The 22,024-nt window shown below is 38.3% G+C and overlaps 1 protein-coding gene across 1 annotated transcript; it reads left to right on the plus strand.

Annotated features, from left to right (window-relative positions):
- Positions 1-278: 278 nt before the first annotated feature.
- Positions 279-20,921, plus strand: ADH1C (alcohol dehydrogenase 1C (class I), gamma polypeptide; the record flags this gene model as incomplete). Its single annotated transcript, NM_001206387.1, is given in 9 exon segments — positions 279-369; positions 4,886-4,987; positions 5,763-5,901; positions 8,485-8,572; positions 8,669-8,888; positions 11,474-11,734; positions 17,425-17,560; positions 18,284-18,422; positions 20,649-20,921. Coding segments are annotated over 9 exon segments (1,128 nt in total). The 5' UTR covers positions 279-351.
- Positions 20,922-22,024: the final 1,103 nt, after the last annotated feature.

Here is a 22,024-nt window from a genome sequence, read left to right on the forward strand (position 1 = left end):
TCTGAACATCCTATGTGGGAATGAGAGAGGAGAAATATGTAATCCAGAAAAAAAAAAAAAGGTACATGTAAGAAAATATTTAACTAATGAAGTCAAGATGTTATTTGAAATTAGCATATTGCAAACAAAGTTAATATTTGAGTGCTGGTTCAGTGCCCTGTTACTGTTGGTTTTACTAGGTCTAAGAATAAGCTGATGGGCAGGGCTTAAAGATCCCAGATCACATGTGGGTAACAGGATGGTGTTCAAGCATATAAGAATCTGTGCAATCTATCTCTTGTATGTACTTGAACAGGGAAGAGCCTGTAAGTCTGTAATTCACATCTCCTGCCAGCAGAGAAAAGAAGAAACATGAGCACGGCAGGAAAAGTAAGGCAATTTTTTTTTTTTAGAATTATTCTAATTAATGTAATACTCATGTTTGACTGCTCGAGAGACAAGCATTGGCTAGAAAGGAAAGTTTCCTTTATTCAGGAGGCCAGCTGCCGGGAGCCAGCATATTGCATTTTGAGTGCATATTGCATATTGAGTGCAGCACTTTCCACAGCATCATCTTTCAGGATCTGGAATAGCTCAACTGGAATTCTATCACTGCCCATAGCCAGTGTGAGGAACTCCGCCCATGACAAAGGTCATGAGGAAGGAGGCTCGGCATACGCAAAGGCGGGATCAAGCCTCAGGAGTCCCCCATCTACCCCCAAAACCAGAGTCTGCCTACTTTCTGCTTTGTGCTTTCACCTACACCTCTGACTTTATGGGGGGCTGTCCCCCACTACCTCTCTCTGAAAAAAAGAGTTAGCTTACAGCTCCAGTTAATAATTCCTGAGTGTGACAGTGTTTAACCTACAAACTCCTTTGAAAGTCCTCTAGCCTGCCTGAATAGGTTTTTCCGGCCACACGTGATTGTTCAGAGCCTCCCAACTGTGAGAGGCATGAGATGTTCTAAACTGTCTAAATACAGATTCCTTTGAGCAGTTAAAAGATGGATTAGAAATTGTATTGGTGAAGGGATTTTCACTTGTTGGGCCAATATTTGCTGCTAAGTTTCCATATCCCTTATCTGCTGTGTCCCTGGCAGTGTATTGATTAATATAATTGGTGTAAGTAGTAGCTTTAATGTTTGTAACCTGGGACCCTTGAGTTAATTCTTTTTCTTGTTATAGCCCACCACACCTTTGCTCTGTAGGAATGCAACTTTATCTAATGCTTTTTGGAGGCTGGCGCCTGACTTTAGAATAATCACCTTTAGAGAAACAGGCCTCTGGGCCAGAAGATGATGCAAATCACCTAAGCTTTTGCATATGATAAGTTTGCAGGAAGAAAGCCTGGCTTGCTGCATGACTCTACCCCTTCCCCCATTATCCTCTATGCATAACTTAAGGTATAAAAACTACTTTGGAAAATAAAGTGCGGGCCTTGTTCACCAAAACTTGGTCTCACCATGTCGTTCTTTCTCTTACCTTCTGGCTGAATTATTCAGCCTCTTTTCTCCACTGAATTTCCTCACTGAGCTATCCTTATTTCAGCCGCTTTTCTCCACTAAATTTCCTCACTGAGCTATCCTCATTCTATTACTCTTTATATCCTTAATTAACGTTTAATTAAGCAATTGTTTCCTGATCCTCGCCGACGCCGTCCCCGCTTCGAATTCCCTGGATCCACCGGGGCTGGACCCCGGCAGCCAGCAACCTGTGTGTTAGTCGGTCAGTCGTGTCTGACTCTTTTGCAACCCCATGGACTATAGCTTGCCAGGCTCCTCTGTCCATGGAAATTCCCAGGCAAGAATATTGGCGTGGTTTGCCATTTCCTTCTCCAGAGGATCTTCCCGACCCAGAAATTGAACCCATGTCTCCTGCATCTCCTGAATTGGTGGGCAGATCCTTTACCACTGAGCCACCTGGGAATCAACCATGCAATATATAGAGATACACTATTTAATGAATAACAGAATTCATATATAAATTAGAAATAATTTATAGTGAAATACAACTTAAGATATATGCTTCAATATACAAAGTATACTAAACTACAATTGAGAAGGGCAATACCTAAATATCTTTAAGAAGTATGTAGAGCATCTATATATATTAAAATCTATATTTCCTATATTAAGTAAATGTGAAATAGTTATAGCCAGTCATGAGTAATTTTCAAGTCTAATGTTAGAAATGAAATGTTTTTATCAAGAAGTTATGTCTATATTAAGATATCATAATATAAATGTGTTATTCTTTATAATATAACTTAATATTATTCTTTATAATATAAATGTTATTCTCTTTGATCATAATCATTCTTTTTATGAATATAGGAAAGTTAAATGTGACAAAACTTTTATTGACCTCAAAGCATTAGAATCATCAAGGCTAAGCAAACCGACTGAGATGCAGACGTTGAGAATGGACTTGTGGACACAGCAGGGGAGGGAGAGGGTGGGGTGACTTGAGAGAGGAGCACTGACGCATATACACTATCGTGTGTGAAACAGACAGCTGGTGCGACACCACACAGACAGCTGGTGCGACGCTGCCGTAAAGCGCAGGAAGCCGAGCTCAGTGCTCCGTGGTGACCTAAATGGGTGGGATGGCGGGGGAAATGCGTAGTAAGAGGGAGATTCAAGAGGGATAGGATATATGTATACGTGTAGCTGATTCACAGTTGTACAGCAGAAACTAATACAACACTGTAAAGCAATTATACTCCAATCAAAAAACAAAAAAAATTTAAAGATAAAGCAAACCAGAATCAACATGCAAATTGTGATTTTAAAGTGTCCTATTATGGCACAATTTAGGGAATTCCCGTAGAAATGTTATCTTCATGCAAAAGCCAACGTGATTTTACAAAACAAAAAAAATAATAATAATACTGATACTGTTGGAACCACTATTTACACTGAGAACAGATATATTTGGTTCTAAGCCTTCCACAGACTCATGTTTATTTGTTCAATGTGCTTACAGGTACAGAGAAATACACGTGGTTGTTCAATACAATCAATTCATGTTGTTTAACTGCTTAATGGCAAAAGCCTGTGCAATTGTTTCTAGTAGGCTTGCTGTGTAAGGAGTGAATTGTGCAATATAATATCTTGCTATAATGGCAGGCCTGTATAGTGTGGCCTATATCAGGCCTATATATATATCAGGCCTATATGAATAAGACTGGTTGGAAACCATACAGATGATCAGTTGGCAGTTTTCTTATTTTAACTTTATTTTCATGCGTTGCTGATTGGCATTTACAGTAGCATATTACATTTCAAATGAAGAATACTTAAGAAAAAGAAAATTTTAATTTTTCAAAACTCAGAGTTCAGAGATCAAAAGGGTAGGCCAAATGCATTAATTAAATTTATGAATTACAGGCAATCAATCCCCCCTCCTCAGGTACAATGTCAATAACTGCTAGCTATATGATAACACTTCACTTATGTTTAACCTTCTGGCATTATATTTTCTTCAAATGCTAAATGACAATAGTAATAATACCTACTTTTGTAAGGTGGTTGTGAGAATTTAATAAACTAATACTGGAAAGCATTTAAAATAGTGCCTGGTACATAGAAATAACTCACTAAATATTAATCACTGCTATTATTGTTATCTAACTTCTAATCTTTTGTTAATCTTTTACTATCATCAAGTAGTGAAAGATAAAATGGTATTCATTCTTCAGACACCCAGGTTTGTAACTTTGGGAAAAGTACTCTCAACTATTGAGTCAGTTGAGCCTCAAGCTTTTCATCTGAAAAATAAGACTAATGATTCAGTAATACTACCCTGTGAAGTTTAAAAGTCAAACTCGTATTTCACCCAACACAGCCACTTGTGCCTGCTACATCATTGGCACCCCAAAATTCAATACCTCTCTACCATTAGTGTATTATATCCAAGCACTCTTATATTTCTTGTGGCATTGGCCATGATGAACACTTTGCAAAGTGGAAGGATTTGGTGTATATATAGTAAAAATAAATTATCAGATAAATTTCAATTGAATTTTTATCATGTTTGTAGTATGTTGTTAATTCTCTTTAGAAAAAACTCTCAATTACACCAGCTTTGCAAAAGTGAGGACAACCCTTATGTTACATTCCCAAGCACTAAACATATATGCTTAACTGTTATTTGTAAGAACATCTGTAGGTAAGCTATGCTAGCTAGAAAGTCAAACACAGTTCTCCCATTTTTAAGTGTGTGTGTGTGTGTGTGTTTATGTGTGTGTGTAGTTTTAATCTCTACAATTTTAGGCTCAAATCCAATCTGAAAGAAATCTCTATTCATAAATTATATAACAAAACAGAGCTGCCAAATCTAACTTCCAAATGAGTGATGCAAACAAGGAGCCCATAGAAGAAATAGAGAGAGAAATCAAAAGAGCAGGCACATAGAGAAAGAAATTCTAGGCTGGGAGGCTTAGGAATTCTAAAGTCAAATCATTTTGGCTTAAGTGGAGAATTGAGCAAGAGGGAAATGAATTTCATGTCAACAGACACTGAATCTGGTAGTAATATGATAGTGATTTAGAACTTCATGGACAAGACAACAGCTTTGGATAAACAACCAATTGCAGAACCACATTAGGAAATAGAACCTTCAGAGGGAAAAACAATGATGATCTTTCTTCATAGAAGAATATATTACATTTTTATCTCAATGTCTCCCTACAGTTAATTCTGTTTCTCTTTCCTTGTGTTACTGCCTTACACATTTTTATAAAAAGTCACTATTATTCTTTTTGCAAATCAGAGGTTGTTCACGTTCATGGAACAATATTAAGTTTCAGACATGGGGCTAGATGGTACATGTAAAAAGATTAAAGGCACATTCCCTGAATTCGAGGCTGGGGGGACAATGGTGTCATCTCTCTGCTCAATTTTCAGGTAATAAAATGCAAAGCAGCTGTGCTGTGGGAGCTCAATAAACCATTTTCCATTGAGGAGGTGGAGGTTGCACCCCCTAAGGCCCATGAAGTTCGTATTAAGGTAAAATTTTTTTCCATTTCTATTTAATCTTAGGTTTAAATTTTTCAGAATGTAACAATGAAAGTAACCAAAGCACTTGTAATACAGTCATCCAGATAGTGGAATTACATTTGTTGTCAAGGGAAGCTGTAAATCAAAATTGTTAAATTTTTTAAAAAGAGACCAAAGAGTATGTACAGTATAATCCTAGTGAAACGAAGAAGAATTTATGTGGTGGCTCAGCAGTAAAGAATCTGCCTGCCAACACAGGAAACGTGGGTTCGATCCTTGCATTGGGAATATCTCCTGCAGAAGAAAATGGCAACCCACTCCAGTATTCTTGCCTGGAAAATCCCACGGACACAGGAGCCTGGTGGACTACAGTCCGTGGAATCGCCAAGAGTCAGATACGACTTAGCAACTAAATAACAACAACAACAACAAAAAAAAGTGCAAACGAATATATATCATTTAAAATCAATTAGCATTATGTGGTGGCACTTAGGTAACTTTATTTTCTTATCTGCATTTTCTATTTCTATCAAAAAGGCTGCATATTATATGACTTCAATAGTTCAGAAACAATTATTTCACAGATTACTCTGCATAAAAGGAAAGTGGAGCATTACCAGGCTGAATAACTTCAGGTATAATTTGAAACTGTATTTGGAAGAGTAGGAATTATTAGCAAAACGCTTTAAAATTCTTCAATGCAACTTCAGGAAAATGAGTATGTTAAGTCAATCTGAGGGTCATAGTCTTATCTGAATCTAATCAACCCCCCTTTACCCTATAGATGGTGGCCACAGGAATCTGTCGCTCAGATGACCATGTGGTTAATGGATCTCTGGTCACACGTCTTCCTGTGGTCTTAGGTCATGAGGGAGCCGGCATTGTGGAGAGCATTGGAGAAGGGGTGACTACAGTAAGACCAGGTACAGAATTCACACTTAGGAAATGTGCCTTGGCTCAGGGCCCTAAGATGATGTAGCCTGGATAATGACACTGAAGCAATGAGAGATGACGTATTTAAGGCTGAGCTGGGACAGAGGTCTCTTTCTTTACCCGCTTCCTGCCTGACTCAGGCATATATGCATCCATGCACTACTGTATTCTCTACATCAGCAAGTATTTCTTGAGGACCTACTAGATGTCAGGCACCACGTTAGATCCTGGGAATACATGAGGATTGAAAGAGACCCAGTGTCTGCCAGGGTAGAGTTCATTATCAGTTAATTCCCATGTTAGTGTTGCCAAGCACTGTCTTCTACCAGGTCCAAAGAAAACTACTGATGAGACAGAAAAAACATGTCTAGACATAGTGGGGACAAACATAATCAGTGTTTTGAACCTGTTCAGGGCTGACTTCACACAGTGGGGATTGTGAGCTCTGGACTGAATCAACATAATCTCTTCTCAGGTGGGACGTGGAGCCCATTCACAGGTTTCCCCTTTGAATATATGGCCACTTTTCCTTCAGTTCAGTTAAGTCGCTCAGTTGTGTCCGACTCTGCGACCCCATGAATCACAGCACACCAGGCCTCCCTATTCATCACCAACTCCCGGGGTTCACTCAGACTCACATCCATCGAGTCAGTGATGCCATCCAGCCATCTCATCCTCTGGCGTCCCCTTCTCCTCCTGCTCCCAATCCCCCCCAGGAGTCTTTTCCAATGAGTCAACTCTTCACATGAGGTGGCCAAAGTACTGGAGTTTCAGCTTCAGCATCATTCCCTCCAAAGAAATCCCAGGGTTCAGAATGGACTGGTTGGATCTCCTTGCAGTCCAAGGGACTCTCAAGAGTCTTCAACACCACAGTTCAAAAGCATCAATTCTTCAGCACTCAGCCTTCTTCACAGTCCAACTCTCACATCCATACATGACCACTGGAAAAACCAAAGCCTCTACTAGACAGACCTTTGTTGGCAAAGTAATGTCTCTGCTTCTGAATATGCTATCTAGGTTGGTCATAACTTTTCTTCCAAGGAGTAAGCGTCTTTTAATTTCATGGCCGCAGTCACCATCTGCAGTGATTTTGGAGCCCAAAAAATAGTCTGACATTGTTTCCACTGTTTCCCCACTTTTCCTTAAACCATGATTAAACGTGACTGGTTACCAATTTTCTTGAATATTTACTGTATCCTATTATTATATATTAATACAAATATTTTTAGAGGTAAACAGTGAATAAACAGAAAATTTCCATGCCATCATTGCATATAATCTCTTAAATGTTATTTTTCTGAGTCTTTTGGATAAGTAGCATAGATGATTAAAAATAAAAATTATGTTTAATTCTAAAAAATCACTTTAGCTAGTAGATTTGACCTCCCGACTTACAAAACACTTAATTGACCTGTAAACCAAAAACAATAAAATAAGTTGTCTGGTTTGAGTTTCAGCTCTTAATATTTCCTTTAGTTAGAAATCTATTAATAACAAATGACACCCCTACTTTTCACCCCTGCTCCCTCCACCAGTAAAAATAAATTATCTACAAATCATCAGCTACAAACATTTGAAAGTCAGTTCCTATCCTAAAAGAAAGTATCTAACTCATTATTGACGGTTGAGGTTTTCAGAAGACTGTCTTAAATTCTTACTTGTCCTTTTTTTGTTTGTTTTCCTTAAAAAAGAATTAATTTTTTAAAAGAAGGATTCATTTCATAATAGAGATAAGGATAATCACTTTGAAAAGCCAGGAAATGGATGTTGAGGTTCTTATTTTTACTGTATTATTACTATTACTATTACTGTACTATTACTATAAACTATTAACAGATTATCTAGTGGAACTATGGCAGACTGCTCACAACTGAAATATATATTTATATTAGTAGTAAGACTATTTAAGGTTTAATTACTAAATATTAAATGAGATCATATCTATAAAATCCCTAAGAGAAAGGGCACACAGTAAAAGAGAACTATCAACACAGTGGAACTACTTTTAAAAATCATGTTTTCCACATTTGCAATTTCTTTGGGCGTCTTCAGCATATATAAACTCAAACCGATAACAATACTGACAGCCAATGACCAAGACATAATGCTGACAGGACCCTATTCTTGGAGACTTCTCAAAGTCAAGTGCCTCTAATACATATGTATAAGCTTTAAGTTAACCAGTCCATTCTGTAGGAGATCAGCCCTGGGATTTCTTTGGAAGGAATGATGCTAAAGTTGAAACTCCAGTACTTTGGCCACCTCATGTGAAGAGTTGACTCATTGGAAAAGACTCTGATGCTGGGAGGGATTGGGAGCAGGAGGAGAAGGGGACGACAGGATATGAGATGGCTGGATGGCATCACTGACTCGATGGACATGGACGTGAGTCTGAGTGAACTCCGGGAGTTGGTGATGGACAGGGAGGCCTGGCGTGCTGCAATTCATGGGGTCGCAAAGAGTTGGACACAACTGAGCAACTGAACTGACCGAACTGAAGCTTTAAGTTCTTACTTAATTTCTTAATTCCTGTGTAGAAATTTAAGAAGAATCTGTTTTATCCTCATCCCCAGGTGATAAAGTCATCCCACTCTTTATTCCCCAGTGTGGAAAGTGCAATGTTTGTAAACACCCAGAAGCCAACCTTTGCCTGAAATTCCAGTGAGTATCTGTTACTCTCCTTGGCAGTGAAGGAAGCTGCACGCTAGTTTTGCTCCTGTCTTATACCCGCTTGTGTTTGTGTGTTGCACTGACCAGGCTGAAGGAGCCTCGGGGGACCCTTAATGATGGTACCTGCAGGTTCACCTGCAGGGGGAAGCCCATCCACCACTTCCTCGGCACCAGCACCTTCACCCAGTACACAGTGGTGGATGAGATGTCAGTGGCCAAGATCCATGCAGACTCACCACTGGAGAAAGTCTGTCTCATTGGCTGCGGATTTTCTACTGGTTATGGGTCTGCAGTCAAAATTGCCAAGGTAGGAATAACAATGAGTGATAAAACCAGCTACACTCAGACTGTCACGAGCTAAAAGCAAAGCAATTTCTCACAGGAATCTGAGATCATTCTTCACATTTATTGGAAGCTTTCCCCTCTTCTACCATAATAGCATTGCTATGCTCCACAGAATTGAGGATGTTGATTAAAAGTAGAAGATACCCTCAGAAGGAATTCAGGGCATGTCCTAGAAAATGTATCTGTTACCACAAATGAAAAGCTATTGATAATTAGTTAAGAACAAGTAAAGGTGTTTTCCATAATTATTCTTCTGTATGTGTTCTTTGTGGTATTACTAAGTTTTAGACCTAGGAGTTCATTTTATCATTCATTTAGTGCCTACATGAGCCATGAACAATAGGTTCTGCTAAGTTTTGAGGAAGCAAAAGTAAACAAAATGAAGGGGCTGACTATGAGTTTAGTTCATGGATCCTCTACTCCCAGAATTAGGATCAACAGGAGATTCCAGAGCCTGACCTGATATCCTGATATACCTCCAAACTGAGGGTCACCAACATGCCCACTCTCTGTATCTCTACGAGGAAAGCAATAAGGCTTCGATGATGCATGAAGCATTTATTCCACTGCTATACTTCCTCCCCAGCCATGAACACACACACACACCCAAACTTCAATGTGGCAGGTTTTAAGAAGAAATTCTTTAAAGTCTTCTCTTCCTAAAAGGTTGGAAATCTAGTAGTATCCTTTTGTTTTATGGACTGACACCCAGAGACATAAAGCCATTTGCCCTACATCTTACAGGTAGTTAACATGACAACTGCGACTAGCCTCCTCAAAACTCCTGCTGAATGACAAACCACAGTAGATATTTACCAACACTTTTAAATCACAATCACAAGCCTCATCTTTTTCTAAGGTAAAAAAGTGGTGTCATACCCCCACAGAATGTTTTCTTGGTACAGGAGGAACATTTTATCCACAGTGAAGTCTGACTATAACAGACTAGGTTTATTAAACAGTCCCTTAGGTAAGTTAAGCTATTGTGAGTGCGTGTTTTCCAAATTTCTGTGACCTTAGCACTAAGTCCCTTGTGCAATTGCATCATCTGAACAGATTGTCTAATTGAACCTGCGCACAGAGTGGAAGCCAAGGGTACTTGTGATAATGGATTTCATCCATTATTAAAATATAAACCAGCTTTTCATTGCATTATTTTTCATTTGTGTATTTTTTAAAGCAGAGATAAAGACCCATTAAGAACACATTGATCTCAAGCTGTATTATCTTAAAATTACCTGTTAAATTTCCCCTGTTGTTAAGTTTGCTTAAGCTGGGGATAACTCTTCTCTACTTCACAGCTTCTTTCTGCTCTCATTATACATCATGACTACTGAAAGTTTTTGAACCAAGGTGTTAATTATTGAGGGTTCAGTTGGATTATTTTCTCAGTCTCCTCTCTTCCATTTATTATTAATTTCCCTAGAATTGTGTTTGTGTATGTGTGATGGACTGAAGCTGGCATCAACAGATTTGAGGCACTAGATTTTCTTCAAGAGGGGAGTTACTAGCATCTAGAGCTCAATGGTCATCCAGTCCGCTGGCTCCCAGCCTGGGTTTCCCGCTGGAGTCACTTGGAGACTTGGTCTTGCCTGCAGAGTTGTTGTCGTTGTTTAGTTGCTAAGTCGTGTCCTACCCTCTGTGATCCTATGGACTGAAGCTTACCAGGCTCCTCTGTCCATGGGAATTCCCAGGCAAGAATACTGGAGTGGGTTGCATATCTTTTTCCACTTACCGGCACAGAGTCTGATTTAATTGCTTATGGGCTGTGACCTGGGTATTGAGATTTTTTTTAAAGCTTCCTAGGTGAGTCTAACGGAGAAGGCAATGGCACCCCACTCCAGTACTCTCGCCTGGAAAATCCCATGGGCGGAGGAGCCTGGTAGGCTGAAGTCCATGAGGTCGCTAAGAGTCAGACACGACTGAGTGACTTCACTTTCACTTTTCACTTTCATGCATTGGAGAAGGAAATGGCAACCCACTCCAGTGTTCTTGCCTGGAGAATCCCAGGGATGGGGGAGCCTGATGGCCACCCGTCTATGGGGTTGCACAGGGTCGGACACGACTGAAGCGCCTTAGCAGCAGCAGCAGCAGCAGCAGCAGGTGAGTCTAATGTCCAGGAACATTAGAGAAACACTAATCTAATTCAAACCCGTCATTTCAAGTGTGAGACAGCTAAAGTCAAAAAAGGTTTTTACAAAAGGTTGGACATAATTTGAGTAACTTCTGAAAAAAACAAAGCATGGCGTTTTATACAATTTAGGCCCTTTCTAACAATTGTTGTTGGTGGTGGTGGTTGTTGAGTTGCTAAGTCATGTCCAATTCTTTGTTAGCCCATGGACTGTAGCCCACCAGGCTCCTCTGTCCATGGGATTTCCCAGGCAAGAATACTGGAGTGGGTTGCCATTTCCTTCTCCAGGAGATCTTCTGACCCAGGGATTGCGCCTGCATCTCTTGCATTGGCAGGCGGATTCTTTACCACTGAGGCACCTGGAAAGCCCTTAACAATCATTACTTAATCCATTTTCACATTTTCTGAAAACACAGGTCACCCAGGGCTCCACCTGTGCCGTGTTTGGCCTTGGAGGAGTTGGCCTGTCTGTTATCATGGGCTGCAAAGCAGCTGGAGCAGCCAGGATCATTGCAGTGGACATCAACAAAGACAAATTTGCAAGGGCCAAACAGGTGGGTGCCACGGAGTGCATCAACCCTCAGGACTACGAGAAACCCATCGAGGAGGTGCTGAAAGAAGTGAGTGGTGGAGGTGTAGATTTTTCATTTGAAGTCATCGGTCGGCTTGACACCATGGTATGTATTTTGAAATGTGTCAAGACATAAGCTTCTGCATTCTAGAGTTTTCTTTAATGTGGCAGAATATAAGCATTATATAGAAAGAATATTTTTAAAACTATGATGATTTTCCATTTCCTATTTGTTACCTGGGTTGCTTAATTTATTATGATGAGGAATCTCATTCCATCAGTCAAAAACAAACAAACAAAAAAACAAAAAAAAACTGTCACGAGTACGAGTATCATGTCCTGTTTAGAGAGGGGGGGGGGTTTACTGAGCCGTCATAAATTTAATTTTTAGTTTTAAAAATTCAAACTCAAGTACATATAAAGAATATAAATTCTGTTCTCAAGTTGGCAAGTTTGATTTTTCAACACATTCTTAACAAAAAATGATTTAACAATATTTGTATGTTTTAATGAATTCTCTTTTTTCAAGACCATACTTGGACCAAAAAAAAAAAACCAATGAGAAACTTTAGGCTCCTTATCATTTTATTAACAGAAAATATGCCCCGTTTATCACAGCAGACAGCACAGTGCCTGGTACATAAAAAGCATCCAAATCTGTGTGCTGAACTGAATAATTTAAAAGGTCAACAGGTTTTCCCACCAAAAAATTTTAAGTGGTATGTATCTTGTAGTGTTGTTTGCGGATTACATGAGATGACACATGTAATATATTTAGCAACTGCCACCTGTCAGTGGTAAGCTCTTAATAAATGTTATCTGGTGTTGTCAAAAGGAAGTACCATTTCCAACTGTGCAAAACTTACATCATCTTTAAAATATACATGATATTTCCCTCCTCCAGGGGATCTTCCCAACCCAAGGATCGAACCCAGGTCTCCTGCACTGCAGGCTTTCTTTACTGTGTGACCATCAGGGAAACCCCATACATGATACTACTTTCAAATAATTACAGATATCATCAATTGCAACAGAGAACACATCTCTAGCTACATTCGCCCTAAGCAGAATTCTCTAGAATCCTAGTGAATAAACCCCCAGAGACCAACACAATCACTCTCTTTAGGTTCTCCAGTAAGTCCCAGCAGTGCTGCTAACAGGAAGCAGCACCTTAAGAGTAAAGCTCTTTGCAGCCTTGACCAGGAACAGTTATTCCATAGACGACTGATGTTCCAAGGCTGTCACTTTCCAAGGCTGTCACTTGCTCCTTATGCCATTTTTAATATGGTTTTTCCTCCATTTTCTCTTGTGGAATTGGATTATTTTAAGTATCTGATAGCCACATGTCCTGAGGTTCTCTGATCGTCCAAGTGTCATACTCCAAAATCAAAGGGTCAACTACTATATATTTCTGGGGTGGGGGGTGTTTTCCTAAACAACTTTCTTACTACACACATGTCTAAAAACCTGACTGGAGGGAAAAGGCTTTCTTTTTAAGTTACAGAGTAAAAATAAATAAAAGCTCACAGAAGGTCAAAGCACATTTAAAATATGCCCATTTTCACCAACACCTATATGGCTTTTTTGGCCAACAGCTTGCTCCTTGGAAGAAAAGCTATGACCAACCTAGACAGCTTCTTAAAAAGCAGAGACATTACTTTGCCAACAAAGGTCCATCTAGTCAAAACTATGGTTTTTCCAGTAGTCATGTATGGATGTGAGAGTGGGACTATAAAGAAAGCTGAGCGACGAAGAATAGATGCTTTTGAACTGTGACGTTGGAGAAGACTCTTGAGAGTCTCTTGGAGTACAAGGAGATCCAACCACTCCATCCTAAAGGAAATCAGTCCTGAATATTCATTGGAAGGACTGATGCTGAAGCTGATGTGAAGAACCGACTCATTAGAAAAGACCATGATGCTGGGAAAGATTGAAGGCAGGAGGAGAAGGGGACGACAGAGGATGAGATGGTTGGATGGCATCACCGACTCAATAGACATGAGTTTGAGTAGGCTCCGGGAGTTGGTGATGGATTGGCATGCTGCAGTCCATGGGGTCACAAAGAGTCAGAAACAACTGAGCAACTGAACTGAATTAAACATCATTAATTAGAAGGCAAAGCAGATCAAAATCACAAAGGGATTATTACCTCATACCTCTTCGAATGAATATTATAAAAAAAAAAAAAAAAAGCAATAGCAAGTGTTGAAGAGGGTGTGGAAAAAAGGGAATTTTGTGCACAGTTGGTGGGAATATAAAACAGCCATTATGAAAAGCAGTGTAAATGCTCCTCAAAAGATTTAAGATAGATCTTTTATCATGTGATCCAGCAATCCCACTTCTGGAAATATATACAAAGAAAATAAACTATCTTAGACATGTGCATCCCCATGCTCATTGCAGCATTATTCATAATAGCCAAGATATGGAAACAACCTAAATGTCCATATGGATGAATAGATAGAGAAATTGTGAGGTGTGTGTGTGTGTATAATATACATTTGTGAACTGTATATATGTATATATATGAATGAATATTATTCAGCCATAGAAAAGAAGTACTGACATTTGCAAAAACTTGGAAAAATCTGGAGGACATTATGCAAAGTGAAATAAGCCAGACACAGAAAGACAATTATTGTATGATCTTTCCTATATGTGAAGTCTAAAAAAATTCAAATTCTTAGAACCATTGAGTAGAACAGTGGTGGCCAGGGGCTGGAGGAAGTAGAGGAGGAATAATGGGTAGATGTCAGACAGTACAAACTCTCAGTTATGAGCAAGTTCTGGAGACATCCATGTACAGCATGGTTACTATAGTATTATTAACTATAGTTAATAATACTGTTAATAATACTGTTTTATATAACTCCAATTTGCTGAGAAGGAAGATCTTAAATGGTCTCACTGCAAAAAAAAACTAGTAACTGTGTGAGATTATAAATGTGTTCACTTAATTGTGGTAATTATTTCACATGGCATATGTATATTAAATCATCACACTATACATCCTAAAAACTCATGGCGTACAACCTAAAAATAAACGATTTTTGTCAATCATACTTCAAAAAAACGGGAGTTCAGTTCAGTGCTCAGTCATGTCCAACTCTTGGCAACCCCATGACTGCAGCACACCAGGCCTCCCTGTCCATCACCAACTCCTGGTGTTCACCCAAACTCATATCCACTGAGATAGTGATGCCATCCAGCCATCTCATCCTCTGTCATGCCCTTCTCCTCCTGCCTTCAATCTTTCCCAGATTCAGGGTCTTTTCAAATGAGTCAGCTCTTCGTATCAGGTGGCCCTAAAGTATTGGAGTTTCAGCTTCAACATCAGTCCTTCCAAGTGAACACCCAGGACTGATCTCCTTTAGGATGGACTGGTTGGATCTCCTTTCAGTCTAAGGGACTCTCAAGAGTCTTCTCCAACACCACAGTTCAAAAGCGTCAATTCTTCTGCACTCAGCTTTCTTCACAGTCCAACTCTCACATCCATACATGACTACTGGAAAAACCATAGCCTTGACGAGATGGACCTTTGTTGACAAAGTAATGTCTCTGCTTTTTAATATGCTGTCTACGTTGGTCATAACTTTCCTTTCAAGGAGTAAGCGTCTTTTAATTTCATGGCTGCAATCACCATCTGCAGTGATTTTGGAGCCCAAAAAAATAAAGTCTGACACTGTTTTCACTGTTTCCTCATCTATTTGCCATGAAGTGACAGGACCAAATGCCATGATCTTAGTTTTCTGAATGTTGAGCTTTAAGCCAACTTTTTCACTCTCCTCTTTCACTTTCATCAAGAGGCTCTTTAGTTCCTCTTCACTTTCTGCCATAAGGGTGGTGTCATCTGCATATCTGAGGTTATTGATATTTCTCCTGGCAATCTTGATACCTTATGCTTCTTCCAGCCCAGCGTTTCTCATAATGTACTCTGCTGCTGCTGCTGCTGCTGCTAAGGCGCTTCAGTCGTGTCCGACTCTGTGCAAACCCAGAGACGGCAGCCCACCAGGCTACGCCATTCCTGGGATTCTCCAGGCAAGAACACTGGAGTGGGTTGCCATTTCCTTCTCCAATGCATGAAAAGTGAATAGTGAAAGTGAAGTCACTCAGTTGTGTCCGACTCTATGCGACCCCATAGACAGCAGCCTACCAGGCTCCTCTGTCCATGGGATTTTCCAGGCAAGAGTACTGGAATGGGTTGCCATTGCCTTCTCCAATGTACTCTGCATATAAGTTAAATAAGCAGGGTGACAATATACAGCCTTGATGTACTCCCTTTCCTATCTGGAGCCAGTCTGTTGTTCCATGTCCAGTTGTAACTGTTGCTTCCTGACATGCATACAGGTTTCTCAAGAGTCAGGTCAGGTGGTCTGGTATTCCCATCTCTTTCAGAATTTTCTACAGTTTGTTGTGATCTACACAGTCAAAGGCTTTGCCATAGTCAATAAAGCAGAAACAGATGTTTTTCTGGAACTCTCTTGCTTTTTCCGTGATCCAGCAAATGCTAGCAATTTGATCTCTGGTTCCTCTGCCTTTTCTAAAAGCAGCTTGAACATCTGGAAGTTCACAGTTCACGTATTGCTGAAGCCTGGCTTGGAGAATTTTGAGCATTACTTTACTAGCGAGTGAGATGAGTGCAATTGTGCGGTAGTTTGAGCATTCTTTGGCATTGCCTTTCTTTGGGATTGGAATGAAAACGGACCTTTTCCAGTCCTGTGGCCACTGCTGAGTTTTCCAAATTTGCTGATATCTTGAGTGCAGCACTTTCACAGCATCATCTTTTAGGATTTGAAATAGCTCAACCAGATTCCATCACTTCCACTAGCTTTGTTCATAGGGATGCTTCTTAAGTCCCACTTGACTTCATATTCCAGGATGTCTGGCTCTAGGTGAGTGATTACACCACCGTGATTATCTGGGTCATGAAGATTTTTTTTGTACAGTTCTTCTGTGTATTCTTGCCACCTCTTCTTAATATCTTCTACTTCTGTTAGGTCCATATCATTTCTGTTCTTTATTGAGCCCATCTTTGCATGAAATATTCCTTTGGTATCTCTAAAATTCTTGAAGAGAACTCTAGTCTTTCCCATTCTATTGTTTTCCTCTATGTCTTTGCATTGATCAGATGTTTATATGTTTCCTTTTCTCCTTTGCTTTTCATTTCTCTTCTTTACACAGCTATTTGTAAGGCCTCCTCAGACAGCCATTTTGCCTTTTTGCATTTCTTTTTCTTGGAGATGGTCTTTAGGGTAAATGTATATAAATTAGGAAAATGGTGCCCATTTAAATGGGCAGTAGAAATATGGATCCATTAAAAAGGAAGACCATCAAGAGGAGAAGAGAGAAATATTGATGATATAACTGACCATATATCTGGTTCACCATCAAAATACCTGGTTCAAAGTACTTAGTGCAAGATATCTACTTAATAATTAAATGAACTAACCATTTCAGATTGCTCTGGGGTCACATGATGATAAACGTTACCTTTATTTGAAGAATCAGATTATATATGTGTAATGGTATTTTCATCTTTATTATTTTCTAAAGAAGATTTATGTACATAAAACATACAATTTCATTCATCTACCGTTTCATTCAAAATATTTTCTGGGCATCTTCTAAAGCCACATGTAGTGGCTTTAGGAAATAATGGGAAGTGAAGAAAAAGCCAATCTCTTCCAGCCACACACTCACAATTTAACTAGATCCATAGCACATGATACTGTGTTTCACAAATGGGGACTACCAGAGAATCCACTTTAATGATGCTACATATTAATTTTATTCCAGATGTCTGCCTTGCTGTGCTGTCAAGAAGCATATGGTGTAAGCGTCATTGTAGGAGTACCTCCTCATGCCCAAAATATCTCTATGAACCCCATGTTGCTGTTGACTGGACGTACCTGGAAAGGAGCTATTTTTGGTGGTACGTGGCAACCTACTCCAGTATTCTTGCCTGGAGAATCCCAGGGACAGAGGAGCCTAGTGGGCTGCTGTCTATGGGGTCGCACAGAGTCCGACACGACTGAAGCGACTTAGCAGCAGCAGCAGTTAGGCTTGAGCGCTAAATTCTTACTAAGGTCAGGAATTCTTCCCTTTTGCAAGCGACAAGGCAAGGGTTTAAAATGCAATGTAGTTAAAAATGCACTAAGATTCCTTTGTATCTAGAGGCTCCAAATCAACTAGATGTGGAACTAATGTACCCAAAAAGTCCCAAGGTAGACTTTAGTGGTGTCCCCATAAACTGACTAGGATCTTTCAGCATCATCTCTTTTGACACTGGTGACTGCATAATGCACTGAGATGCCTAGGAGGATCCAGGAAACCCATGGCAACAATTTATGTCTGCACTCACTGCCCAGATGTCGACAACTATTGAATCTCTTCTTGACTCTGAGAACAACCATCTACACTATAACTTCTCTATGAGGGAACTAATAACCAAAGGCTCTGGTTTGTTGGGCGGGGAGATTTTTTTAAAAGTCAAATCACTTCAAAAAGATATTGAAACATACACTCTTATTAACCTCAGCAACAGTAGTCTGTGGACACTTTATAAACTTTCATTTAAATTTTATGTAGAAAGTCTTGTCTCTAAACCTCTGCTTATATCTGGATGAATCTAACATTGATGTCACTTTCTTTTCAGGCTTCAAAAGTAAAGAATCTGTCCCCAAACTTGTGACTGATTTCATGGCTAAGAAGTTTTCACTGGATCAGTTAATTACCCATGTTTTACCACTTGAAAAAATAAACGAAGGATTTGACCTGCTTCGCTCTGGAATGAGGTAGATTTTAAGTTTTGGTGGGGTTTGACTAACAGAGAAAAAGAGGTTGAAGGATGAGAGAAAGGCAAGGATGGATTGCCTTGGTTTTCCATTCCCAGTTCAGTCTCTGCGTGTAGAACACATAAGATTATATTGCAAGAAACTAAAATGCTTTGTATTTCTTGTTCTGCTGAAGCTAAATTATGTTGGTCACAGCAAATCTGAATGATCAGACCCTCTGCCATCTTCACAAGAATATTCTCTGCTTTGCAAGGAAAAAGAATCAGAGACATATAGTCATATAACATGGAGTTATCCCAGTCCCTGCCTGGCCACTTAAAATGGTTGACTATTAATAGCTACAAATTTAAATTACATTCCAGACATCCAAAAAACTCATTATGGAAGTCAGTGGAGCTATACAGGCATCATTTTCTATGCATATATTACTTTTTTCAAAAAATGCTGACTATTATTTTTACTCTTATTTTTCCATCTACAATGGATTTTTCACAAATAAAAATTATTGCAAAGAGGAAGGGTACAAAATACTATTTTAAAAGTTTAAATCTACATTTTCTTCAAAACTTACAAAACAAAGTCAGTTTCATTTTCTACCTTTAATATTAATCTTTTACAAACACCTAAAAAGAATTTCATCACTTGCATTTATAAATGAGACACAGTTAGTTATAGGTAGTTTTACCTAACTCCCACCTTCTTGTTCCACAGTCTCTGCTTTCTCTGTGACTTCACACTTCTGCTCATCAGGTTTTTTGGTTTTAAACACTATTTCTTAAGCAGCTATACACATAATATATACTAGACACTTAGTCTGATAAATATAATTGAAGAAGGAAAGAAACTAGCATCCAAACAGTACCAGATCACATCCTTTCTAAAAAGCAGTTTGGTCATATGTATAAGAAACCTCAAAAAAAGAAACGTAGATCCTATGTCCCAACAGTTACATTTCTCAGAATCTATTCTACAGACATTATGAGATATGCAAATGAACATATCTTTAAGCATGTTTATTATCTATAACAGCAAAAATTGGAAACATCCTAAAAGTTGAACATTAAAAGAATATTAAATAAATTCCAAACATTACTAGAAATTAATTAAGCCATTTAAAAGGAAATGATTTCATTAAATTGGGAAATTCTCCTGATGTAATTTTAGGTTATAGAGTAGAGAATACAGAACTTATATATATAATACTGTTCCAAGTTTTCAATCAGAGCAATAAAAACTTAACATATGTTTAGAAAAAAGATAATCAAAATTCAAGAAAATATTAACATTGATTATTTCTAAGTTGTGGGATTACAGGTTATTTTTACTTTCTTCTTTATATTGTTCTTTAGTTCCTAAATTATCTATATACATTTTTTCATATATATGTATATATATACACACACATATATACATATATACTAATAATTTTTTAAGATACATAGATCATCTTTTTCTAAACCATTTGTCCATCAGAAGATGGTTTTTAGAAAGGACATTAGTTCCAGTAAAATGTTACATTTCTGATCTTCCAAAGAATAAAGTCTCTCCAAACACAAATCAACTTTTTTTCTACTTTTAAGTTTTCTTAAGCATTTCTTTATCTAAGCTTTGTTAAAATTTTAGCATGGTCTTAACTTTATTACATTATCAGCACTTTTAGGCACATTATCTATCATCTTATAATTTGTGCAACTTTCTATTTGGATTTAAATCCCAGGAGCCCACACGAGATGTATGTTTTAAAGTAAGGTACAAGTCTCTCTAAATCCTGCATCTATCATCTCTACAATGGAAATAATATTAGAACCTGCCACATAGTGTTGTTTAAATAGAGGTTTAAATGATTAAATACATGATGAGGCTCTACAGAGTGACAGATAGCATGAACTTATTACATGTAATTATCAATTGTTATTTTGTATTTGTTATTGTATAAGGAATGTAGACTCTCAAAAATGATATTTTGAAAATCTAATACACAATGAAGCCTAAATGATAGTCACACTCAGAACGTTATAATTGAGATTCAGGTTGGAGAAAGACAACAGAAAGAAAAGATGAGCTGACCTTTTACTTGACTTGAGTGCATTAGGAATGGGAATGGAATAGCAGGAAACAAACACAGCTTTTCAAAGAGACAAACTGAATGCTCTTTGTACTCTCCCATGGAAGAGTGTATATTATCTAAACACTAAAACAATTTCTATCTTTTATTTTCGGTTTCAGTGTCCGTACCATCCTGACATTTTGAGACCATACACACACCTTCACTTCTGGCAGTCTTCTGCCTCCTCTATCATCTGAAACATCAGCCAAACATCATCAATAATTCTGTCCTTCAGAGGTACTACCAATAAATTGCACATGGGAGCTTTCCAAAAGAAATAAAAATCAATGTGAAATCATTTTTCAAGCAAATTTTAAAAATTTAAGTGAGAGCTAGATAAACCATCATATGTGTAATTGAGTCTAATAAAGTCTTCTTAATCATTCTGCTCATGTTGAATCATGTCACCTTTCAGACTAAGGAATGGTATTTCTTTTGACTTCTTGTACTTTTTGTGTCTTTGCCACCCTTAGTCTTTTAGCCGTAGTCATTGAGAAGGACCTTATTATACTTCCCCTCAACATACATGTGATGGTGTATTGTACTCAAAATTGTCTACCTGTATGTCCACTGTCTGTATTTTCCTCTTTAGGAAATGTAGCAAAACCCTACAGTAAAAACTATAGTTTGAAAAAGAATACACTCTGATTTATAAGTGGAGAAGGTCCAGAAATTCTAAATGAAGGAAAATTTTTAAGGTAAATATCACACATGTTTAAGGTGAAGGGAAGTGTTTTTATCCTACATTTCACACTACATGTGATAAATGTGAAGTTTGAATACTAAATCTGAAAACTGAACTATTCTTAGAATCATATTCCAAAAAGCCTAATTTTTACTCAAGAAAGAAGTTTATTGGTTAAAAGATCTTAATTATTATCATTGCAACTGTAGTTAACTGAAAATGAGCCATAAGGTAGCTAAAAAGTAATATGGCAACTTGAAGTCTAGGGATGGGAATAAAGCAGCTGTGGACACAGCATGTAAAATGGGTAACTAAGAAATGGCACAAACATCCAAAGCAATGGATTTTCTATGCACATACACATATAGATGTATGTTTTTGCAAAAGTATTTTTGAACGAGAACTTTTCTATTAACTACCATGGCTTAAGTCTGCAACCCCGAAATATTTAATCGTTTTGAACTTGTGAAAGCCTATGGTACCCACTTGTTAATCCTTTCTCTAAGGAAGATTTACATTTTGAGCTTCATCTCTAAATGTGTAATGAAAACTTATTCATGTAAAGAGTTTTAGCTTAGTTTAGTTTAGTTTACATGTGACTTGCTTCGATATTGTAGAAAGGACTCTAGACTCAGAGCAAGTAATCTACCACTTCTTTGTGACCTTCAGTAAATTACTCAACCTCTCTAAGCCCATTTTATCCTTTGTTTTAAGAAGTCATGAACTGATTACAGGTTCATAGAAAATTAGATGGAATGATGCCAGTGAAAAGGCTTTGTCAACTATGAACTGCCATGTAAATGTAGGGAA

Source organism: Bos taurus, chromosome 6 (assembly GCF_002263795.3).
Source record: "Bos taurus isolate L1 Dominette 01449 registration number 42190680 breed Hereford chromosome 6, ARS-UCD2.0, whole genome shotgun sequence".
Taxonomy (NCBI): Eukaryota; Metazoa; Chordata; class Mammalia; order Artiodactyla; family Bovidae; genus Bos; species Bos taurus.